Source organism: Python bivittatus, unplaced genomic scaffold (genome assembly GCF_059951505.1).
Source record: "Python bivittatus isolate LINGU-HERP-01145 unplaced genomic scaffold, Pbiv_v1 ctg000580_np1212, whole genome shotgun sequence".
Lineage (NCBI taxonomy): Eukaryota > Metazoa > Chordata > Lepidosauria > Squamata > Pythonidae > Python > Python bivittatus.
The window spans coordinates 31,270,494-31,295,204 of record NW_028277087.1 but is presented as its reverse complement, the minus strand read 5'-3'; the positions used below and the strand labels follow the sequence as shown (position 1 = coordinate 31,295,204).

Below are 24,711 nucleotides of genomic sequence, written 5' to 3'. Positions count from 1 at the left end.
GTTTTGGGGAGGATGGGGTAGAAGTTCTGCTGTTTTTAAAAGGCGTTTTATGTATGTATGCAGTAACAACTTCTATATTTTATTTTTCCTGTTCAAACATCTTAACACATATAAAACCAGAGACAAACATAAAAATCCATAATTAAAATAGAATTGCCCAACTGCAACCAGTTTCTCCCCAAACATTAGTATAAGCCATATGTTCTTCTATGATCTGTTTTAGCTATTTTACTTACAAGCCTGTTAAAAAGAATGTTAGGAAGTTCACTGTTGACAGTGAGAAAGAATAGGGGAAAATTTTTATTGGATTTCATGTAAGATTTATATCTCTTTTATTTTATTATACAAACAAATTTTAAGAAATACAAATGCATATAGAGCATTAAAAGATACATGTAAGAACAAAGTTAATAAGAATAGCGGTTTTTAAAAATGGGGGAGATTGTAAATGAATGACTTCAAAAACTTTGATAATATTTCTTGAAAAAATAATTCTGAAAATATTTCAGAATTATTGAAATAATATGCCTGAAAAATCCATAATTTCTTGATAAATTTCAAATAGCCAGGAAGAACATATACATCCTTACCATTGGTGATTGATCTGTGTTTATCAGTAATTTGCAGGATTGTCCTTACTGTATATTAGTTTGTATTAGTTTTTATCTTCTTTTTTAAAAGATTCAATAAAAATATATTAAAAAAGTAATTTGCAGGGTTCTGTTTACAGAATTAGAAAAATGTTAGTTGTGCCAGTAGAGAATATACGTAGCTGAAGGTTTCATGTTGTGTTGTCAGGTATTTACAAGTGCTAGGTATTTATCATGATTCCTGAATGGTATGTAGAGGTAAACAAAAATGCATTGCATATCTATCACACAAAAAAGTCAGAACATGCAGTCTTCTTTCTCCAGAGATTTGCCTGACCCTGGTAGAAAATGTAAGGAAAGGTCTGACTTCGGTACTATCTCAGTATTGCAGGCTGCTTTGAGAAACATATGTAATAACCCTTATGTGTTAGGCTGAATTCTTGAAAGAACATTAGAATACAGATCTAATGATGATGATACTCTGCTCAAGCAATGAAGTAGAAACTTGGAAGGCTAATTGGACCAATCTGCTGTATCCAAGAATGTATTTCTGAGTAGTTAAGTTCATTTTTAAAGGCTGACAGGATATTTAAATAAAATAAATATTCTCAAAGTCACTAATTTTAGCATGGTTTAATGCCCTCCCAACAGCTGTTTTTGAGAGCAAATATTAAAAACTTCCTTATGAGATAAGATGGTTCCCTTGTGGCGAAGAGCCCATTGAATCCATAGCCCATGTCCTGATGTATTATGCTTTATATAAGATGCAGGAGTCTCTTCATAACTCCCAATTTGATGGGAGTTTCAGACCAGTAGAATTTCAGACCAGTAGAATTCCATTTCATCGAATGTGGCAAAATTTTGTTATACTGTTTGTAAAACTGACATGCCTTGATCACTTTTATAACCTAGTTATAATGTTATGTTTGCATTTTATTTTACCTGAAACAGAAACTGTTTATTCCTTAATTTGCAGAATTCTGGTCAGTGACCATAATAAAGAACAACTACTACTAATGATTATGCTGGTCTATGACTGTAATAAAGATTTGATTTGATTTGATTTGATTTACTACTGATGATGATAATGATAAGAGTAACATTAGCAAATTATGTAGGTGTAATATTTTTGTAATATGTTTCATCAACAGAATTCTAATTTTGGGAAAACTAAATAACTTAGTAAAGGAATGGATACGAGAAATCAGTGAAATTAAGGTATGAATATTTTTTTATTTATTTAAAAGCAAAGCTTAAAAAGACCATCACATTTATTATGGTATAAACTTTTTGTAGCTCAAAATCCACTTCATCAGATGGATAAAATATATCCTGAGAGGAATATTACATATTCATTCATAGTTTTGAGATGAATAAAGTGGGAAATAGTAAAAATGTGCAAGAGAAAAAATAAGTAGACTTTCAGACATTCATCCTTGCAGATTTACTTAAAGTCTTTTTTCTTTAGCTCTACAATTCTTATCATCTCCAATAGGCAGAGATTATGAACTCCCTAATGTGAAAGCAACAAAGAGGGACTGAATGTTGAAATGACTTTATTTGCAATTATCAATTTGTTGCAGTGCTCTTTCTATAGTTTCTATATTTTTTATAGCTTCTAATTAGATACATTGAATATATAGTTGTTCATGATGAAGTCTGCTCAGTATTTCACTATAGTTCTGTTGAGATAGGAAAATGTCATTAGAAATGGTGTGATTCTGTTATATAAAGATGAATTTGTCCTATACATGTCAACAATAAGCTATTAACTGGCTCTCAGTATATAACAGCAAACACTATCTACATGATAGCTAGCTTCTGTTTATTTTATTGGCTACATGGTTTATAAAATTTGTAAAATTAAAATCCTGTTTTTTCTTTCTTCAGAATCTTCCACAATCTGTAATAGAAAATGTTGGAGGGAAAATTTTTACATTTGGCTCATATCGATTAGGCGTGCACACAAAAGGTAATTTGTCATAGATAGATAGATAGATAGATAGATAGATAGATAGATAGATAGATAGATTAGGACTATGAGATATTTGTGTCTACACAGTTATAAAAACTAATGCAATATCTCAGAAATGTATCATAAGTATTTTGTTGGAAGTAAAATTAATCTTTTATTTGGCAGAAGCTCTCCTACATGTGACAAGTAAATGCCCAGATGCACTGTGGCAGTAAGACCCCTTGTTGCCTCAGGGAGTGCCATCTGGTTACCCCTTCTAAACTGATCTGGATTCTTTTAGAGAAGGATGGGCCAGAAAATCTTTTATAGGGCCACTGTGAGATGTTAGCCCTATGATGTAAATCAGATCTATTTGGGATTAATGTAAATCATTCAGATCTACTTGGGATTGGAAGCTGGCTGGGCAGAATTCAAAGAAATAACTAAGATAAAGCCACGTGATGTTACCTGAGAAGAATTTGAAGCTGTGATTCCCAAAAAAGTAAAAGAGTTCTTAGTAAAATGAGCTCCACCAGCTAGGAACTGTACCCCACTCCTATCTGGCTTATGCAAGCTACCAGAGAAGGGACAGGGAGCTGTATCCAGGCCATAGTGAATGTCTCATTGTGGAAGGAGGAAGTACTGGAAATCTTGAAAAGGGGCTGACCTTAGATCCAGCTGTGCCAGACAACTACAGTCTCTAACCTCTCTAATTTTGGGGAGAAGTTTATTGTGACATAATAAAAAGGGGTCTGGAAGAAGTAGATTATCTGGACCATTTTGAGTCAGGATTCAAACCTGTGAATGGGATGAAAACCGTATTAATTGCTCTTGTGAATGACCTGTGGCAGCACTTAGATAGGGGAGTGCAGCCCTATTTTATTGATTCAGTGATATCTGATGCCATCAATCATGGTATCTTTCTGGATCTTCAATAAGGGATGCCCCAGGCTCAGGCCTCTCCCATTATAGTCAACATCTACATGAAGCCACTGGGAGAAGTTAACCAACAGTGTAGGTAGGATATGTTATCATCAGTGTTCTGATGCTATTCAGCTAGACATCTCTATCCCAGCCAGATGTGAAATACAGTAGAAATCTTTGTGTCTGGAGTTGTAACAATCTGGATGGGGAGAAACACTTGAGACTTAATCCAGATAAGATGGAGTGACTGTTGATTCATAAGCCAACATTCCAGGACAATTCCATACTTATGCATGAATTCATTCATTCATTTTCTATCCTTCTGCAATCCAAACAATTCTCAATTTTGAATAGGTTTGTGATTCTCCTAGAGGAGCTGGTCCTTAATCTAGTGGTCCTTCTGGACTTACAGCTCCTGCAAGATCAGCAGATGGAGACTATAGTCAGGAAAGCTTCAGCTGCTGCACCAGTTCCAGCTATTCCTAGAGCAGGAGGCATTGTCAACAGTCACTCATGTCCTTGTTACCTTGCAACTGGCCTGATGTAACTCGCTATACATGGGATACATGCTCTTGAAGACAAAGCAGAAGGAATAGCTGGTGCAGAATGTAGCAACCCCTTCAACTTGATTGAAATGCCATAAAAGTACTTGTAAACAAACAAGGTAAAGATATTCCCTAGAGGTCCCATTGTATTAATGATAACAGTAACCTTTTCTGAACCTAAATTAACTGCAGAATGATAAACTAGGCAGTACCATATATACACTGTAACTAGCACTGCAGTTAGGCTTAAAATACGATTTTGCCCCAAACATATTTTAGAAGTAAGCTATGTTTGAAGTACAGATAACATCTTATGAAAGGATTATGCTTGGTGCAGCATCGTGTGAAGACACACTGTATTTACTGGGAAGGAGGATTGCTTTCTTTCTCCCCTGGGTTAACTATAAAATTGAAAGGTGGTCTTGGATTTTCTGAAGTATAGTAATGGAGGTAGGTGAGGTAGGAATTTCTGCCTTATCTTTTGTGGGTGGGCAGGGGGAATCTTAAATTAAGATTCATCTTTATTTTAGTTATACATGATAGTTTGTACCTAGTCCTGAATGTGATTCACCCTTACCAGTACAACAGAACCTACCTGTCCTTCCATATATACTCGTGTGGCGATATGAGCCAGAAAAATTTCCAAGGTCAATTTTTTATGTGGAAAAATCTTCAGTTCAGGCAAATGTGGCAGTTTCTAAGTTACCCTATATGATCATGGATAAGCCCATCCACAGATAAGCCAAACTCAATTTTTTGGGTGTATTTTGGAACCTAAAATTCTTGGTTTATCCATGAGTATCCATGGTATATGATGTTTTACTGCCTATTGCCCAACATTGTTTCCAATATTCCATTTTTTTCTTGACACAATAAAGCTTTTAGTTTCTTTGAAGATGCTGTTCATAGCAAATGAAATAGACTAGATACAATATTTTCACATCAAATCATGTAGCCTCAATATTTGGGCAAACTATAGATACTGTGATACTTAAGTTAATTAGAATCAGACTCAGTGGCATTGAACTGCATTTTGCAACTAAAACTTTTCTGGTCAACTCAGATCTCTGCACTTGTGACTTACAATGAAGTATACAATAGTTTTTAGCCTTTAGTACTTTTGTACTTAGAACAATGGAGAATGTTGCACCTATTATAAAGATGCTTGCATTCTTCAGGAAATAGCATGGGTATCCTTCCATGTCTTGGTGACAGTTACATACTTTGGAGTCTCTATTTGTGTATTAGCAAAATTTGGCTGTTTGGGGCTGAAAATTAGCACCATGATTTTGGGGCATTGTTCATGTTTTGGAGATTTTTCAAGGACTTCATCAGAGAGATCTCCCACTCCCAATCCCAGCTTTAAGATCTCCAAAAAGATCCAAAAAAGGTCTGAAAAGTTGAGCCCTACTCCTTTCTGTGCTGTCAGTACAGCAGTTTGCGGCCATCCAGAGCTTCAGGAAGCTCTGAAGCAGCTTGTGATACTTCAAACCCTATTATAAACTCTCAGTTCTGTCCAGTAAATGCTATGTAACTGAATAACATTCAGCATTAAATCTATGTAAAATTTTATACAATATATTAATTTAAAAACATGCTGTTTAAAATATTATGTATCCTGAGAGTGAAAAACGTATCTCTTAGTTTAATAGACATGATACCAATCAGTAGGAATGTAGCTTTCCGTTTGGGCCATGTAATACTGAATATAATGAAACATTTGTTTAAATGTTAAATTAAAAATAACAGTTCTCCACTAGAAGAAATGAGGGCGCAAAATTAGTAAAACTTAACTTGCATTACTTTGAATTGATTACCTGTTCTACCTTAAATTTTAAGGTAAGGTGAATTAGAAACATAACTGATAACTAGATTATTCTGAATGATTGTAAATGGCAGATTTGAAGGTTATACATTCGTATTAACAAGAAAAAATGTGAAATGTTGGTCAGTTTACTTGACTGTATTACACTAGAGAATATTGCTATTAAAACTAAACATTGTAGTCTTGATATTTTTCATAGATTATGCGATATATTTAACAGTTCATGATTGCTTGTTTTAGGTGCAGACATTGATGCCTTATGTGTGGCACCAAGGCATGTTGACAGGAGTGATTTTTTCACCTCATTTTATGAAAAACTGAAATTACAGGAAGAAGTCAAAGACTTACGGGTATGCAGATTCTCTTTTAGTTTATGAATCCAAACTACTGTTTTAAAGTTGATTCTATAATGTATGAAATAGAAGTAATGCTAGCTTTGCAGTATCCTCCAGTACTGGAATTCTGTTTCTATTGCAACTGCTTATTGTTTAATTGATAATTATCATAGAATTAGAAACTGAGTAGGAGTCAAAAGCAATCTTATCCATCTTTTTAAATACTGTAGTTGAGGTTTTTGCATAGAATGAATAGCCCTCATTGCAAAATACTTATTTTTCAGGCTGTCGAAGAAGCATTTGTTCCTGTTATTAAATTGTGTTTTGATGGAATAGAGGTAAGGTGAAATCTCTTTCTTATAAGTTACACATCTGCTCTTCAGAAAAGAATTGGGTGCATAGGATCAAGTCTCACTTGGCTGCTCTCAAAGGAGTGTGAAGCCTTTCCAGCCTAGAGGAATCATTGTATTAGAAGACCCACAGCTAGTTCCTGAGTCTATGAGGCTTTTCGAAAAAGCAGACTTTCCATAACTGTTCAGGGAAGGATGCAGGTCTCAAGGAACCAGTACCTTCTGCTGTTACAGATCCCATAATAGATCCACAGGTGGGAGAGGTGTTACCAGTAGCTAATCATCCAACTTCCTGTTTTCTGTTTCCTAGGGCCTTTCACAAAGCCCTCAAGGCAGAATGAGGGACCCTGTGATGACAAGTATTGCTCTAGCCTCCAACTATACGTATTCTCACAGGAAGCTCTAGTTCAGTGATGGCGAACCTATGACACACGTGTCAAAGATGACACGCCACGACGTTTTGGGTGACACACCATTGTTCACCAACACCCAACAACAACTATTCTCCCTGTTTGAGTTACCAAAGAAACGGAGTCTGTTTAATCATATTTCGTTTTTGTCATTATTTGATGTTTCTTTATATAATACATAGCATCATGCATGATTGGGCTGTATTTTTTTTTTTAAATAAATGCATATGTAAAGAATTGTTTCTCTTTTTTTCGGGGCGGGGGGTGACATGCCAGCAGAGTCAAGTTAGGCATTTTCCGAATTTTTGACATGCTGAGCCCAAAAGGTTTGCCATCACTGCTCTAGTTCTTTGTAGGACCCCTAGTGGATGGAGATTCTACATGGCAGAGTATATGAGTCTTTGGCCTCAGTTATAAGAACCTATCCATCCGTCCATCCATCCATCCATCCACCCATCCAATTCATATGGCTCCCCATTTGCCCAAGAAACTCTGGATGGCAAACAAGCAAAAGCAGAGAATTATATTAAAATTAAACCAGCTGAAACCACATCAAGGCGCAGTCAAAACACAAACCATTGGACACATACACTCATCTCAGAGCTTCCAAACTAACACCTCAGATCTGGTGGGGTGGGCAGAAGCTACTGGGGAAAGGCAGTCCCTCAAATAACCTGGTCCTGTGCCATGTAGTGTTCTAAAGGTGACAGGTAGTACCAAGACTTCCAAAATGCTCAAATTGTCAAAAATATGTACCATAACATGGGATAAACTTGTTTGATAGTAATTTATTTATTAACTGGAAGGAGTAAGGGAAGAGATCTCATTATTCAAGGCTTTCTGTGTACATAAGTTTATTTGCAGTCTGTATGTGAAATAAACTACAAAGCTTCTTTAACTTACCTTGCAATTGCAATATTTGGGTATACTGTTCAGAGGACATGAGAGAAAGAAGCAGTGTCACAAGACTGTTTTGGAACAGAGAAGGTAGTGAATAAAGGACAATGAAAGGATACAAAAATGCAAAACAGTTTTTGCTTCCAAGAGTTCTTTTGGAGTAAGAAGTATTATGTTGCTTTTGTCAGCTAATTGTGCTGTATTAGCTTTTATATGCTATCTATCCAGGCATCATTCTCACTCCACTCCACTCCACTCCACTCCACTCCACTCCACTCCACTCCACTCCACTCCACTCCTGCTAAACTATTTATTCTGTCATCCCACAAATGAAGCCTGATAACATTTTATCTCTTTTGTGATGTGTGCGTTATACTGATGCAGAATGAATATTTTTCTTTAAGAAAAGTTCTGAATATGCGATAATAATTATTAATCATATCCCAACCTTGTCCACTGAACTACTAGAACTGGTATTTGAGCATATATTCAATAAGGAAATTGAAATAGAATGGAAAAACAGCTGCTGTTTTTATCAGTACATAAAGCAGCCTTGGAGGTTCAGGGCTTCTTTCATTCTTTCTTTAAAATAGGTAGGCAAGGCATTTTGATGATTATCGATTTCTATTGTTTCTGTCTTTGAAGAATGAGTTTTTAGTTACTGAGGTAATTATAAGAAAATTAAATACCTTGGTGGTTGCTGCAGTTGTAAACACAGGACTTCACCTGTAGCCTATTGGAGAAACAAAGAAATTAAAGGATATTTAGTTTAACTGATTAGCATCAGGCTTTATTAGAAAATAATGAAAGTACCTACTGTTTAGATTTGTATGTCATACTCAAAGCTGGAGAATGCGTTACTAAAATCACTGGCTATTCTGGTTGAGAGAACCTTGTAATAAAATTACATTAGAATGCCCCTAAAAACTACAGTTTTGTACTATTTTGTCAGCAACTGGGATAATTTGATGGGATTGAGAGCTTATTTTCTCTTATTTATTTTTGTTTAGATTGATATCTTGTTTGCCAGGTTAGCACTGCAAACTATTCCTGAAGACCTAGACCTTCGAGATGATAGTCTACTTAAAAATTTAGACATTAGATGCATACGAAGTCTTAATGGTGAGTTTATTTTAACCAGATTTATATAAACAGAACAAAAGTTGAACTTTAGTTCAAGCAAGCAAGCATGTGTGACCTTTCTTAATAATTCTTGCTTTTAATTACATTAATGTTTTTCACAATTTGTTCTTTAGCCAGATTGGCTAACTAAATTAGTTCTCATTCTGCTAAAGGACTGGGGTTACCTTAAATATAAAAAACAAAGGTGTAACCTGTTTTGAAAAGCCATGTGGCAGAGGATCTAAGAAGTATATGGGAACATTTATCTCCTTGTCCCCAGCCAAATAAGTAATTGGTGGCGAATTGAAAAAAATATTGTAGATGACATGACTTGGGGTATGAAAGTAAATAATTGTGTGAAGAATAGCAACTCTCTACTGGAATGTTGGCTTACGTATAGTGTACATTTGTCTTGTGTGTGAAGAGGTAGTACATTCTGGGGAAATAACTTTTGGGAAATCAGTAAATTTCTTGCCCTGACTGCTGCACCTCTGTGCATTATGGCCGGTGCTTTTATTTAGGCTTTATTTATTATAATTTTTGCCTGCCCAATAACCAAAGTTATTTGGCTTGTGTTTAATGGTTTCCATCTGAAAATAAGAATTTAAAACTTGAGATTGAGTATCATTTTGTTTATTATTTTGTCCATATATGCATTATATTACTAATATAAAGCATCACAGCTAGATATCAGAATTGAGCATTGTCTTTTGACTAGATTTCCAGTAAGATTTTTTGTAATTTTTTTCTTCAAAGAGAACAATAATAAAATAATATACCACTAGGTTTGCCACAATTTTTATGTGTGTGTGTGTGTGTGTATGAATGTATATATGAAAATATATATATGAAAATATACATGAACAATTAAATACTGTTTCTTTGTTTCAGGTTGCAGAGTAACTGATGAAATTCTCCATCTAGTACCAAACATTGACAATTTCAGGTTAACACTGAGAGCTATCAAACTGTGGGCCAAACGTAAGTGGAATTTTACAAAACTGGATTTAAAAAAAGATACTTTGCTATTGAATGAAAGTAATTAAACTTATCTGTCTCTTTTCCCCTCTACAACAACAGGGCACAACATCTATTCCAATATACTAGGTTTCCTTGGTGGAGTTTCCTGGGCTATGCTAGTAGCAAGAACTTGCCAGCTTTATCCAAATGCAATAGCATCAACTCTTGTACATAAATTTTTCTTGGTATTTTCTAAATGGTATGTCTCTTTAGATTACACTAAAATAAAAATTATTATAGACCCTGAATTTTAGTGTTGTTTCTATGGCATTTGTTCAGATGGTGTCAGGTTAAGAATTTCACTTAAAGGAGCATTTATCTTCCCAAGAGATTACAAGACACTCTGGCAGGGATATACAATTGCTAAACTTTATATTATAGCTCTCAGTATAGAGCTTCTACTTACATTGTATGAGACATTTAAACTAAACCGAATATGGCCTTCGTGGGCCTAGGAGCTCTTGGTTTATACTGTCACCCATTTTAATTTTAACTGGCTAGAGGGTACACAAAACATATGTAGTCTGAGTGGTATAGAGACCCTTAAAGGTGGGTAGGTAGTTCACAATGATTGCCTGCCCATGCATGATGTAATTTCCATGCTACATATTTCATGGAATAATTGAGATGTTTGATAGTGGTCTGAATGCTTTTTAAAGCCTTCCCCTCAAAGACTTTTTGCAGGTGGATGAGAATGAAATAATTCCAGGTACCACTAGGAGACAAACTCATTTTTTCATAAAAAGAATGCTCTGTGGTGAAAAACATAATCACGTCTTCATGGTCATTCTTAATGTTGGAGCCTTTGAAGATTTAATTTTTATAATATTGGTTGAGCTGGAATAACAAATAATACCTGTATTGGTCAGAGAATTAAACATAAAACATTATGGTTCTTTACACATGCACCATTACCTTTTGCAAGGGGCTCTATAAATATCAGGTGGTTTAAATTGCCCCATGTATTTATAAAGTGTAAGATGGAGGGAATGGTGTGCATGAAGTATATACCTATGTGGCTTTTCAAATTTGCATTGAAATTCGTTTCTTAGAAGAAACATTTCTTGACTGGGCAGAATAATAGAATTACTAAAGCTAGTTAACTCATTAAAACATAATTCATAACAATATGTTGGACAATTTACATATTAAATTGGCTTTGAAGAGATCAAGGCACTCTTCTGTGAGGATACAACTAACAGGGACAAATGCTGCAGGCATTTGCCAAGTAATGTAGAGTGTTCATATCATTCGTATTCTTTGCTGATGGCAATTCTTATCCATTCAGGCATGAGAAATGGATTATAAATGTTAAAATAATTTTCTCCATAAACAGTTATAGTATAACTATACCCCCGCAGAAGCCCTTTAAATGTGAAAGATTAATTGAGGGGGAGTGGTTTATTTAAAATAGCATTTGCTGACTTAATGGCTTGATTTTTTTTTAATTAAGGAAGGAACATTCCTTAATGAAGAAATAAAAGTAGAGAGATTTCTTTTGGAAAAAAGCTTCAGCTAATACTGCATCTGGTGTATAAAATAAAGGCTCACATTCAAACATGCTTGTTTGCTTTTTAATAAGTGCTTTTCTTACTCAGTGCTACAATCTCTCTAAACAGGGAATGGCCAAATCCAGTGCTATTGAAACAGCCAGAAGAATGCAATCTTAATTTGCCTGTATGGGACCCAAGGGTTAGTGTATTATTTTTTCCCCATATAAGTTCAAACTGTAAAGTAAAACAAATTGATGAAGCCCCTGAAAACTTATTCCTTATAAATTCAAACATTAAGCAGTTTTTCAGAACTTCCTGCTCTTTATAACATATAGATTATGATGACTTTTTTGTCCTGGATTACACTTCAAGTCTGCTATAAAGTCTGTGTCATCAGTTGGTAAAAATTCACCAGTGATGCTTCAGGTTTGAAGTTACATCAGTTCGTTCACCATACAATTTGAGATTTAAGTGTTAATGATCCATAGCGTTACTAGAAATAATGGTTCTAAGGGGGCCCAGTACTGTACACGTATGTCACGCATGCCTGCTAATGGGCAGTTGCTTACAGTACCTTTTTTCTGTGGATGGCTGTGAGCATGGTTTTCTTCTACTTCTCAATTATTCCATTAGAAAACTCAGAGTGACTTTCATGGGACTCCCAGTCATCTTTTATCCAGCACTGACCAGCTCCACATCCCCTTAGTTCAGCAGTGCTATAGGCTGATGTACTCCTGGACAATTTATTGGGTTTCTATATGGCTTACACAAGAGGTTTAAAAAGAATAGGGTGTTTTCCTCCCTATTATATGTGGCTATCTCATTTGAATTATGAGCTTGCTGAAACCCCAGCTGGATATAAGACCTGTGGCTACAGAGTACATGGAATCGGAGCTCGTTTGGTTCACCAAAACAAGCAAAATGGGTGTATGTGAAGACGACAGTTTTTGTTTATAGTAAATAGTTTAATAAAAGCCCTCATTAAATGTAATGTTATGCTTACCATTCCTATTGCCTTGTTACCTTTTGGCATATTAGCAGTATGTACTCTAATAGATAAATAAAACAATGTAAGGAAATGATAGGGTTTCAAGTCTAAAAATGCAACTTTAAAAATTTTGAAATGCATTTGCTATCTTTCATCAAACAACCTGTTCTAAATAAAAGATACATTAAACACATATGATCCTGTGGGTGCTTAGTCTTTTTTTTTGTTTGTGGTTTTTTTAAAAAATGAAATTGGCCTTTTTCTTAATTATACTACATTAAATTTGGACCACATATTACAAAACAGTTCCAGGTAGTAATGTACTACTAGGAATACCAATATTATTGTACTGCCTGGATTATTACCAGGTAATTCAACATCCCTCAGTATTATTGAGGTATTGCTTCAGTTTTATGATCGTAAGAAAATAGAATAGCAGTTTTCTTTCAACTGCTGAAAGCAAAATAAATTTCTTCTGCCATTTTTTGCATTTGAAATTGCTTAATTATTTGATATGGTTCACAGTTACTAGTTCTTACCAAAATAATCATTTTGAAGTTTTTTTCAATGGACAGATCCAAATTTTTTAATTTGAATGTGATTGAAGAAAACTGATTGGCTGTTGTTATGTATAGGTAAATCCCAGTGATAGGTACCATCTTATGCCTATAATTACACCAGCATATCCCCAGCAGAACTCTACCTACAATGTGTCTGTTTCTACACGTATGGTCATGGTTGAAGAATTTAAGCAAGGTAAGTAATTCTGAACATCTATTCCTGAAACTATTAAAATCTGCCCTACATCGTGTGTGCTGTAACTAGGAGCCATGCAGTTAGTGAATATCTAGTAGTAAGTTGTGAACTCACGGATTTCCCAAATATTAAAACTTAGGAAGAACATTTTCCAATTAAAGGGAAAGTAATTGGGTATGGCTTCTTATCCAGTCCTAGCTTTCCAAAATATTCCAGGGGCTCCTGCTTATAGGAGGGTCTTTTCAAGTATAGTAGTAATTACCCAACAAATATCCTCAGAACAATAGAGTAAGCCTTTTCAACTGTGGAGTGGGGAAAAAAATTGTTAAAGATTTAATATCAGCAAATTACTCTTTGAGTTAATTATTTTAGCAACAGTACAATTTGGTGTCTAAATTCCTGATCATATATAACTCCTACTTAGCTTAATGGCATGAAAACAGTAGTCGTGCCAGGTTTGATCCCCAGCTTTTCTGATTTTCAAGAGCTTATAACAAAAGTAACAAACCAAAGAAAGAAGTCTTTGTCGAAATCTTACACAACAAACAGTAGAATATGTGCTTGTTAGTACAGAGTTCTGATACATCATTGATAAGTTCAAATCATTAGTAGACTGGAAAAAAACCATCTTCATAATGGAGGCATTGAATTGAGTAGCTGTAATATTAATCTTAGCCCTTGTAATTTGCAAATTATTGTTCAAACAGAAACAATGTATAAAAGGCTGAAAATGTGTTTTTGTAATTCAGGTCTTGCTATCACAGATGAAATTTTGCTGAGTAAGGCAGAGTGGTCCAAACTTTTTGAAGCTCCAAACTTCTTTCAAAAATACAAGTATGTATTTAATGGCATGAAAGATGCTTTCTAAGTATATTAATCTCTAACATTCTTACACTTACTGCTATGATTTCAACTGGCAAATTGACCAGCATTGCTGTAATGGGCAAATGTTGATTTGATCACCACAGAATTGCTTAAATTTTACCTGATAGGTGTGATGGGTTGTTTTTATCATTTCAACTGAATATGAAATAAAATATATGTTATCTTTAATAGTTTTTTAGCAAATGGCTTCTATAATTGTCTTACTCTTTTCTGGAGGATTTCTTGGGGCTTCCCAAATATTTTAAGTTATTAGTAATTGAAGTAGTTTAATAGGAAATAGCTTGTATTTTTGTAGAATAAATGTAACATCGCTTATTTTTAAAAGCATTTTATGTATTCTGTATTATAGTTACAGATGCCCATTCCCAGCAGAAAATTAAATATTTTTTGTTGGGTGCCTATGTCTTAAATCAATGCAGCCCTCCCCTTCCCCCATTAAAAGAAGACTGGCCACCATGATAATGTGTCTGTGTTTTGTTTGTTCTAATTCTTGCATTACAAACTATAGAATACTAAACAAAATTGGGATGGTTATTCCTCTTTGTGTCAGAATAGAAGCAACGTATTTTCTCTCCTATATTTAGTAATTTCATTAGTACTGAAAATGTTTCTAACAACAGCTCAGTTTGCCACAAAATATTACTATGATTAGGCATTGGAAATTGAAAACAGCTTCCAGATAATAGAAGGGATGTTCAATTTTTTCTTATGTAAGCTTTTATCATTTAATCCTTCTACATGTTGCAATAACATCAACATCTCATTTCACATAATTTCCTTTTTATGTACTATGTTGCCATATGTTTTTACTATTAAAGAAAATATTGCAAACAAAATTGCTTAACTTTTGTTATTAAAAGATAAGTGAGTTCTGATTACTTTATTTACTTTGCAAAAACAGTACGAACATTTGCAAAAACAATACTGTATGAACAGATCATTGGTTGTCATAAGATTTATTAATTTCATAAGATAACATTCCTAGGTGTATGTGAAAGTAGGTTGGAAAAATATTACTATATTATAAATTCTTTATTATTTATAAATACTTTATAAATATTTTATTTTTCATTTGTCTTTCATCTGATTTATGAACAATTAGAATGTATGCATTATTAATTTATTTGTAAAACTAAATTTGAGAATATATGTCTTACTATGATTAAGCAATGGAAACTGAAAACAGCTTCCAGATCAGTCTGATTTGTGGTTAGAAACAAGAGGTTAATGAGCTATATGTAAATTAGGTATGAGATAAAGAAAAGAAATATGAGAAAAAAGTTATTCCATAGAATTCTACAAAATTCTATATATTGCATAGAATTCTGTGGATTGTTTCTGAATCTTAACAACTTTGAGAGCACTGTTGCCAATTCAGAGAGCTCCTTTAGGCACATCTGGGAGCTTGTCAACAGCCAGTGCTATAGTAATGACTCCCTGCTCTCCAACTAAAGAATGAATAATAATTCTACTTTGGAAGGAAAAATCTTCAGTTGACTTACCTGAATAATTAATCAAGTGTACTATCTTTTCTGAAAAGCTCTGTGTAAGAAAACTAGGTTTGAGTAACTTATTTTGTAGGTTCTCAAGAATCTTTTGATAAAGGTTGATTCCCCAGGCCTAAAATGCTTATATAGTTACAAAGATGTTATTCTTACTAGAATCACAAATTATTTTGGTCAAGACTTTTTTAGCATATGGAATTTATAGTATGTCTTCTTGCAGTAATATCCTTAACAGAGTACTTGTAAGAGATACAACTCCGAATACTGATAGGTACAAATTTAATAACTACAGATTGTTATTAATATTTAATGGTGCAGTGATGCAATATTTTGTTTACTGCATTCTGCCACGAAAAACTCAGAACTTACTTAACTATACTTCATAACAAAGTAATTAATTAAAAGACAATTCATCAGAAAATACCCTTTGTCTCTCAGATGCAAATTATCTCATGTTAAGAAAAAAAATGCTGAAAAAAGCGCAAGCTTATAGATATTATTGATTATTAAAAGTGTTGACTTTCAGTTCATTTGAAATAGGTTGGATTATACTCAGTTTACTGCTAATAAGTGAAAACAAGTCTGACATTAACCTAACATTTGTATGAATTGTAAAGCTATTAAAGGTAATCTTTGACTTACGCCCATTTGTTTAGTGACCATTTGGAGTTACAACAGCACTGAAAAAAGTGACTTATGACTGGTCCTTACTCTTAAGACTGTTGCAGCATCCCTGTGGCCACATGATTGTGATTCAGGCCCTTAGCAACTGTCATACATTTACAACGGGTGCAGCGTTCTGCAGTCACATGATTGCCATTTGCAACCTTCCCAGCTGGCTTCCAACAAGCAAAGTCAATGGGGAAGCCAGCAGGGAAGGTCAAAAGTCATGGTCACATGATGTCTCACTTAATGACCACGTTGATTTGCTTAACGGCTGTGGCAAAAAAGGTTGTAAAATTGGGTGCAGTCCCATGATGCCTCACTTAACAACCACACTGCTTAATAACAAATTTTCCGGTCCCTATTGTGGTCGTAAGTCAAGGACTACCTATCATACTAAACTTCTGTAAATTAGGACTTGCTTGAATTTCTCCTGGCTTACAAATGAGTTTATAAATTTTGCTAGAAAAGAAATTTGAACAAATTCCAACATTTGTTTGGGAAAGTCCATTTTAATATTATTTGCAGGCCATCAAAAGCAAATCTTGCTTCCAGTTTTATTTTGTCTAGCAGCAATAATAAAGAGCAGAGTTTGGAAGAGACAGTTAGATAAACAGGTTACATCATTCTAACCTTGTTCATTCCACATATCACTCACTATAATTTTCTAAGACTGTTCTGAATGTCAGAAATGCTGTGACATGCATTTCTTGTATCTGTAGTGATCCTAATCAAATTTCCATTTGTGTGCTATATGTGTGTGCATTCAGTTTGTAGATATGCACATCAAGAGATGATTAATATAGTATGTTGTTCAATTAGATCCCATCACAGAAGTCCCAACAGACAGGCAGAATTCAGATGCCTACAAAACAATTCACTTCAATAGAGGCAGACCATCACTGAACTTTTCTTGGCACAGTTGCTGTTTTTCTTTACTGAAGCAGTTCTGCATACACTCAAAGCATGTAGTGAGTTCTGGATTGAGGCCATTATATTTAACAGTGTTTTCATAGTGGTGCAAATGGTTTGCTCAGTTCATAAACTTAAAATGTTCCAGAATTACCTTGAATATATTCTATGTTATCTGTATGGATGTGGGGAGATGGGTCAGTTTCAAAATAATGCACTACCAAAATACTAACTGTTTTCAACTAAAGATAAATGTACATTTCTTAGTTCTAGTAAAGTTTTTCAGTACATAATCTGAACCTCATTTCATCTCACTTATAGGACTGGCAAGCCTGTTTTTGCCAGGTCTACTGATTTTATCAATATTGTTCTGACAGATAAAATTAACCACTATAAGGTCTGTGCATATTTTTAAAGTTAAAGAGTTACAACAGATATTCGGTTAACTGGAGATAATGTTAACATATGAAGATACAATAAGTGTTGAAAAATAGGGTACAAATCAAATTTTCAAAAAGGAAATAGTACATTGTTTTTATTTTCAAAGGCATTATATTGTACTTCTAGCAAGCGCACCAACAGAAAAGCAGCGACTAGAATGGTGAGTCAAATTCCCCATATCTCCATCTTTTAGCATTTGAATGTGATCTCTTCTCTGTTTATGGATAGATAATCTGAGATCTAAGCAAAAATCTGTAAATAAGTATGCTATGGTAACCCACTGGTGTGGCTGTTAACTTTTCCCTCCTATTGGGGAGTGAATGAACAATAAAGGTGAAACTCAGAAATAATAAAATTCTTTATTGCTCAGCTGATAAGCACATATTCTAAAAATGTCAATCTGAAGGATCATTTGGTAACTATCTTTACTTCTATCTTCACTGATTGGAGTTAATAGGACTCAAAACTAAAAGTACAGCAGGTGGGATTATATGAATTTTAAATCTCTCCACACTTTATTCATGCTACCAGCTGAGCAAATATGCTCAGTTAAAATTGTTAATGGAAAAGGCTTACAACCAAAAAGAAAAGTGAGGAAAGACTCAACTAAAGCCGGAGCATGATACTTTTTCTTGTGGAGTCCCTGGTGCTCTCTGAGCTTGGTTGTTTGCTTGCAGATGTTTTACCTGACTAGGTAATGTCACCAGTGCTACTGAGTGTGGGGTTTGCTCCATGTTTATATGCAGTAGCTTGCCCTGCCTGTGTTGGTGGGGGTGTGGTTTTCTCCTTGGTAGTTCCTTGATTAGAGTATTGTTTTCTGCTTGATTGTTTGGTGTTGCTCCCTGCTTATCTGGATGTTGACTGCTGGAGTGGATGTGTTCTGGTCTTTTTGTTTCTTTCTTTCTTAGCTTTTTCATTGTCTTTTTTGAATAGTGTGTTCATGTGGTTTATCTCTATGTATCTGTTGATGGCTGATTTGTCTGAATGCCAAGCTTCAGACAACTTATTGTCAATTTATTTTTGTCTCTATTTGATAGGGCTCTTAAACTTTAAAAGACTAGAATAATCAGATAATCTATGTCTTAATTAGAGTTTGATAGCTTCTTAAGCAAATAATTGATATGTTTGACTACCTCACTACATGTTAAGTCCCAAGTTAAGTCAAATTGAGGTGAATTTCCAGAACACAATCACTCCTCAATAAGTATGCATAACATCCCTTCTTTGATTATTTTATTCATTTACTTCCTAAAATTTGAATGCTACTCAGTTCTAAAAAGGCTATGAGCATTTTACAAATGATACAAAAATAAAATAAAAATAATTAAAATAAAATTTCAAATTCCAAACAACCAACTCCCTAGCCATTAACACACTGAGGACAACAGCCCTAGCAACAGAGATTACCTGCTGCTGGGAAGGGGACCCACCACTGCCCAAAGCTTCCTGGAACAGCCAGGTCTTGGCAATAACAGATTTTTCCAATGTAGAATTAATATATTCAGAAAGAGATTCCAGTGGATGAAAGAGCTCAGAATCCTTACCTTGCCTGTGATTGGGGAAATCTAAATCTTGAACTTTTGATGGGGAGATTAGCTTGAAAAATTAGATGTCATAAAACTAACATCAGCGTTTTCTAAAAATTATGACTTTGTGATCTAGATAAATGTTTATGGATAACTCTTTCATCCACTGGAATCTCTTGCTCATGAAGAAGACTATTTTTGCTTATCTTCCACAACTCTGCCTTGTCATCCATGCTGTTATGGAAGATTCTGCAGTCTTCCTGAGAAACAGTGGGGGAAGGGGAGTAGACATTTACATTACATTACACATTCTGTAAAATTTCATTCACAAGCAATTATGGTTTTAACTTATTCCAAATGAATACCTATTATTTGTATTATTCAATATTGCTTGTTTTCTTTTAGGGTTGGCTTAGTAGAGTCAAAAATACGTATTTTGGTTGGAAGCTTGGAGAAGAATGAATTCATTACACTGGCTCATGTAAATCCTCAGTCATTCCCAGCACCCAAAGAAAATCCTGACAAGTAAGGCACTTAAATCTTAATAAAATTACTGGAAGAAATGTTACTAAAAAGAAAAAAACACAGTTTTTCCTATTAATATTGTCAGAAGGTTGACAGTTTAATTTAGGTCATCATTTGGAAGAAAATCAGTTCCTTGTTCTCCACAGGAAATGTGGGGCAGTAAAAAAGCTGACAGTAAACACTTAAAATTGGGATAATATATGCAAGTACAGGAAGATTTAAAGTACCTTTATTGTATTATAAAAGCTGAAGTTGGATCTGGAGGTATACTTGCAGAAAACTTTCTAGCAATTGTCCTCTTTGTTCTATGAACACTTGTGTAAGAGAGGTAGCAGAAGATATTGTATGGTGATGTGTACAAAATCTTGTGTAAGATTTTGCCTTGTATTGTCTTGCATCTTGGGATACTCTCTGAGACCTTGTACAAATGGATATTTATTTCTGAATTTAGTTTTTTACCCATACAAGGCTCTTGCATAAAGTCTTCTGTGCATAGAACTGCGTCTCTAGGTGCTAACTGCTACTCAGTAAATAAGATATAATAAACAAGACAATTTCTAAAGGGATTATGGAAAATGATAACTTTCATTAAGTTTACCCTATATAACATAATTTGAATAGTTGTTTTAGAAAGATTTATCCATTTGTTATCCTTTACATTGTTAGAAAATATTGATGTTTTGTTTTTAAGCAGAGAAGCAGTTCTCAATTCCCAGTTGCTATACCTGGAATAGACCATGGAATAGGATCTCAAAGTTTGAAAAAGGTCACAACAGCTATTATGTGTCCTTACTTGGAGAAGTGGCAAAGTAGTTGTTTGATACCATTTATAATCCAAAATTGGTTGCAGTGTACGCATTTGAGAGCCATTAAATGTTGAACAGGTAATTAGGGTGTAGCCCTAATTCAGAGATGCACATTTCTGCTAAGCTATTATTTCTTTTTCAAAGGAGCTGATGATGATGATGATGGGCAAGGCAAGGGAGAAAAGTTGTTCATATCCAAACAAGATTTGGTTTGCCAGTACAATATTGTCACATAGTTGGCAGGGTGCCGCAGGGCTTAATGACGCTGGAGTTTACACTCCAGTGGTTTGGGCCCGGCTCCGCGGGACAGGATGAGCTCCCATCACTTGTCCCCAGTTCCTGCTCACCCAGCAGTTCGAAAGCTATTCCATCTGCGAGTAGATAAATGGGGACTCCCATTTAGACGGGAGGAACCAGCAGTGCTGCGCGGGGCAGCAAAATACCGGTGCTGACCAAACTCCGAATGCAACCGGCATGAGTGATGATTGATGCGAGCGGCGAGAAAGATCTACGGAGGAGGAAAAGCCTGGATGACCCCCTAGCGACCACTGCTGGTCATATAGTGTAATATATAGCACTGTAGATTTGTAATTGTAAGAACTGTTAATCACTGTTAGTCACTGTTAGGATTATATACTTTGTCCGCCCAGAGTTCCCCATTGGGGGGAGATGGGCAGAGAATAAATCGAATGTATAAATAAATAAATATAAAAATAGTTAGGAAGGCTGAAATCAGTCTGAGCTAATGTTCATTTCATTCAATGGGAACTTAAAAATAAAAATCCATGATTTTCTGTGCCTATCATGAACTGATTGAAATTAGGATGCAGCACAACTTCACTTATCCTGTTTTGACAACAAGCCTTTGGCTGTTTTGGCCTCTTGGGACTGAACAATAGGCTTAGTTTATGAGAATTCCAAGATCTTTATATAATTCTAAAATCACTGAACTGTCATGACTCTGTTGAATATTTTATAACATTTTACACAAATGTTTCCATGGCTGATGTTGGAAAGAGTTATTTACCAAAAGTTATATTTTAGGATTCTTCCTATTGTCCCTTGTGATTTTTATTTTTTTTTCCCTAGGGAAGAATTTCGTACAATGTGGGTGATTGGGTTAGTGTTTAAGAAGACTGAGAATTCTGAAAATCTGAGTGTTGATCTTACATTTGACATTCAGTCTTTTACTGATACTGGTAAGTTTGACTTATTAAAATTGTTCTGTTCCAACCCCTTCCCCAAGCTATGCTAATTGGGTAACTGGTTTTGCTTTGGATTATAGAAATGTACTTTGGGGTTACTGGCAACTGTTAGCAGAGTATTGGCCTTCATATTAATAATTCTGCCCCTTCCAAAGTTTTAAATATAAATAGTATAGTATTCTGACCAGTATCAGCAGTAACTGTGATAGCACAGCCAATCATACTCTGTTATGCTATAGTTTCCATAACATGGCAATTATTTATATTCTGTTTGAATATTAACTCACAGAAAATAGTCAAAATAGTCTATACTTTTTTTGTCTATAAAAAGCAGTAACTTTCTACAAGGGTGGTAAATGAATAAGAACAAAAGCCTATATAATCCAGCATTCTGGATCCATAGAGGGTGACCAGATGAATCCCAGAATCTCAAAAGGGGGAGTTAGTTCTCTTTCATTGTTGTTCCTTAGCAACTGGTATTTAAGAATACTACCTTTGATTCATGAGGTAGTAAAAAGCCTTGTAACTCTATTTAGCATGAATTTCTCAGGTTTCCTTTTAAATCCATCCCAAACGGTGGCCATTTCTCCATCAAATGGCAGTATATACCATGGTTTAACTATTTATAGTATAAAGATGTGCCTCCTTTTTGATTCTTCTCTATTTACCTTCATTAGATTAACTTCAATTCTGTCTGTATGTTCTATGCCACCCATGATACCTCTATCATATCCCCTTTTTATCAACAAACTTTCTAAACTAAAACCCCCAAACACTGTAATCTTTCTTGATAAAGGAGCTACTCTAGTTTCCTAATAATTTTGCTTATCCATTTGTGGTGATTAAATGTTTTGGAATAAAACTAAATTCAGTAATGCTAAAAGGAGCGTTTTAGAAATTTATACAGGAGTGATATTGATACATCAAAAAGAGAATTGAAATGAATACAGGTAGTTCTTGGTTAATGACAGCAATTGGGACCAGAATTGCCATTGCTAAGTAATGTGGTCATATGGCATTGCATGGCCATGCTGCTTAGCAACGGCAATTCCAGCACTCCCAGTTGTTGTTCTTAAGCAAATCACCACAGGTCATCAAGCATTTGCAACCTCCAGCTGGCTGCCCCATTGATTTTACTTGTTGGAAGCCAGCAAAGTAGGTTACAAGTGGTGGCCGCGGGATGCTGCGACATAATCATGTGCCAGGTGCTGAGTGCCCAGATAGTGATCACATGGCCACAGGGACATTGCAATGGCCAGAACTCTAAGGACCAGATGTAAGCACTACTCGTTCAGTGCTGTCTTAAGTTCAAACAGTCACTGAACAAGTAGTTGTTAAGCTAGGACCACCTGTACTTATAAACTTTAAATGTGAAATGTGAAAAATAATGACAAAACAGGGATGTATAAATGTATACTCTTCTTCTAGGGTGCTATGTATCTGATCCTCCACCACTCTCCAAACAGTATTCCCTAAAAAGGGTAGGTTGAAGACCAAGCAATAAGAACACATAAATGCCACATTATACAGGAAACCTAGATATTGCCCTGTGTACTTCAGTGCTTCCAGCACACCACCAAGTCTATTGTCTACAGCCAGGTTCTATGCTATAACCACATTTGTTCTGACCCACTTGACAGAGATGCTCAATTGAAATTAAATCAGGCATTCAGGAGACTGAGCTACCTGAGATGAACAGACAAATCAGTACAGGTATTCCTCAGTTAACAATGGTAATTGGATTGGAATTTCTGCTGCTAAGCAATGTGGTCGTAAAGCAGGACATCACATGATCGTGCTGCATAGCGAAGTGGTTCCAGCAGTCCCTGGTGACTGTTGTTAAAAGAGGATCGCACAGATGACTCTCACATGATTGTGACTTCCAACTTTCTGCTGGCTTCCCCATTGACTTTGCTTGTGGGAAGCCAGCAGGGAAGGTTGCTGCCCTGGCTGGAACTTTGAGGACTGGTCATAACTACCACTCATTCAGTGCCATCGCAAGTTTGAATGGTCACTGAATAAGTGGTCATTAAACAAGGACCACCTGTAGAGCCAGATTGATTCCCAGGGAGTACCTATTAAAAGACAAACCACAGAAACAGAACAACAGAGCACCACTGGTTGTCACCTGCAGCTCAGAGCTCAAATCACTCAACTGCATTATAATAAGCTACAGCCCATAGTGGACAATGACACTGAACTTTCTCAGGCACTGGGTAGCAGGCCAATAATTATAAAAAGACAATCACCCAACCTGAAGCAGATTCTTACATAGATTCTATGTAGAACAAATGGTACAAACTTGGTGCAAAATAATTAATGGACACAAGTGTGACATCAGGAGTCAAAACAATGACCAAGTAATATCAGATCATTTCAACTTCCCAGGGCACTTTATTGGCATTCCTCAAAGTGACCATTTTGGAAACAATTCAGTGAAAGACTGCTGAACTCACATACATCAAAAGGTTTCAGGCAATATCAGAAGGGCTTAGCAAACACAGTGGGTTTTTAAACATTGCAGTTGTTAATTGATAAAGTACTTGCGATCTGTCTCACATATAAGCTGTATCTGCATAACCAACCAGCCTTCCTCTCCATCCCTCCCATCCCAAATAAAGCCTACATCAGTCTAGCAACTCTGAACATCAGATGGTGAGGTGCTATGTCTTTATAAAAAAAATGTCAGTCAAAAGGTGCCACAGGACTTCGATTTTTTTTGGATCGGACAGGGTCTCTTTAAGAAAACTATTTAACTGAAACATTTGATGTAAATGGCAAACTGAAGCATGCTTGACAAGGCTGTTTGCCTGGTGAATTTAGCTCTGTGTGTAACAACTAAACAGCCCAACCTTTTTTTCCTTCCCTGTCCAGTTGCCTCTTTCTCTCATCTTGCTTTTGATTCCCTTTTTCCTTCACCTCACTTCCCAGTGGGGTTATCCATCTTACCACATTTCTGTCATGTGTTTCTTTTTTGCTGTTTTCTGCTAGGAGGAGGAAGAATGATTTGTGTGAGAGATGATTTTAATATATG

The 24,711-nt window shown here is 35.3% G+C and overlaps 1 protein-coding gene across 1 annotated transcript in view; it reads left to right on the top strand.

Moving 5' to 3' along the window:
- The window catches only part of PAPOLA (poly(A) polymerase alpha), a 53,665-nt gene that overhangs the window by 13,869 nt on the left and 15,085 nt on the right, over nt 1–24,711 (top strand). Inside the window, exons 3-15 of the mRNA XM_088149869.1 lie at nt 1,742–1,808; nt 2,481–2,562; nt 6,079–6,188; nt 6,458–6,511; nt 8,841–8,952; nt 9,844–9,933; nt 10,033–10,171; nt 11,592–11,664; nt 13,089–13,209; nt 13,959–14,043; nt 17,722–17,775; nt 19,547–19,666; nt 21,562–21,671. Of these exons, the coding sequence (XP_088005995.1) occupies nt 1,742–1,808; nt 2,481–2,562; nt 6,079–6,188; nt 6,458–6,511; nt 8,841–8,952; nt 9,844–9,933; nt 10,033–10,171; nt 11,592–11,664; nt 13,089–13,209; nt 13,959–14,043; nt 17,722–17,775; nt 19,547–19,666; nt 21,562–21,671 (1,217 nt within the window). The remainder of the gene's footprint in view (nt 1–1,741; nt 1,809–2,480; nt 2,563–6,078; nt 6,189–6,457; nt 6,512–8,840; nt 8,953–9,843; nt 9,934–10,032; nt 10,172–11,591; nt 11,665–13,088; nt 13,210–13,958; nt 14,044–17,721; nt 17,776–19,546; nt 19,667–21,561; nt 21,672–24,711) is intronic.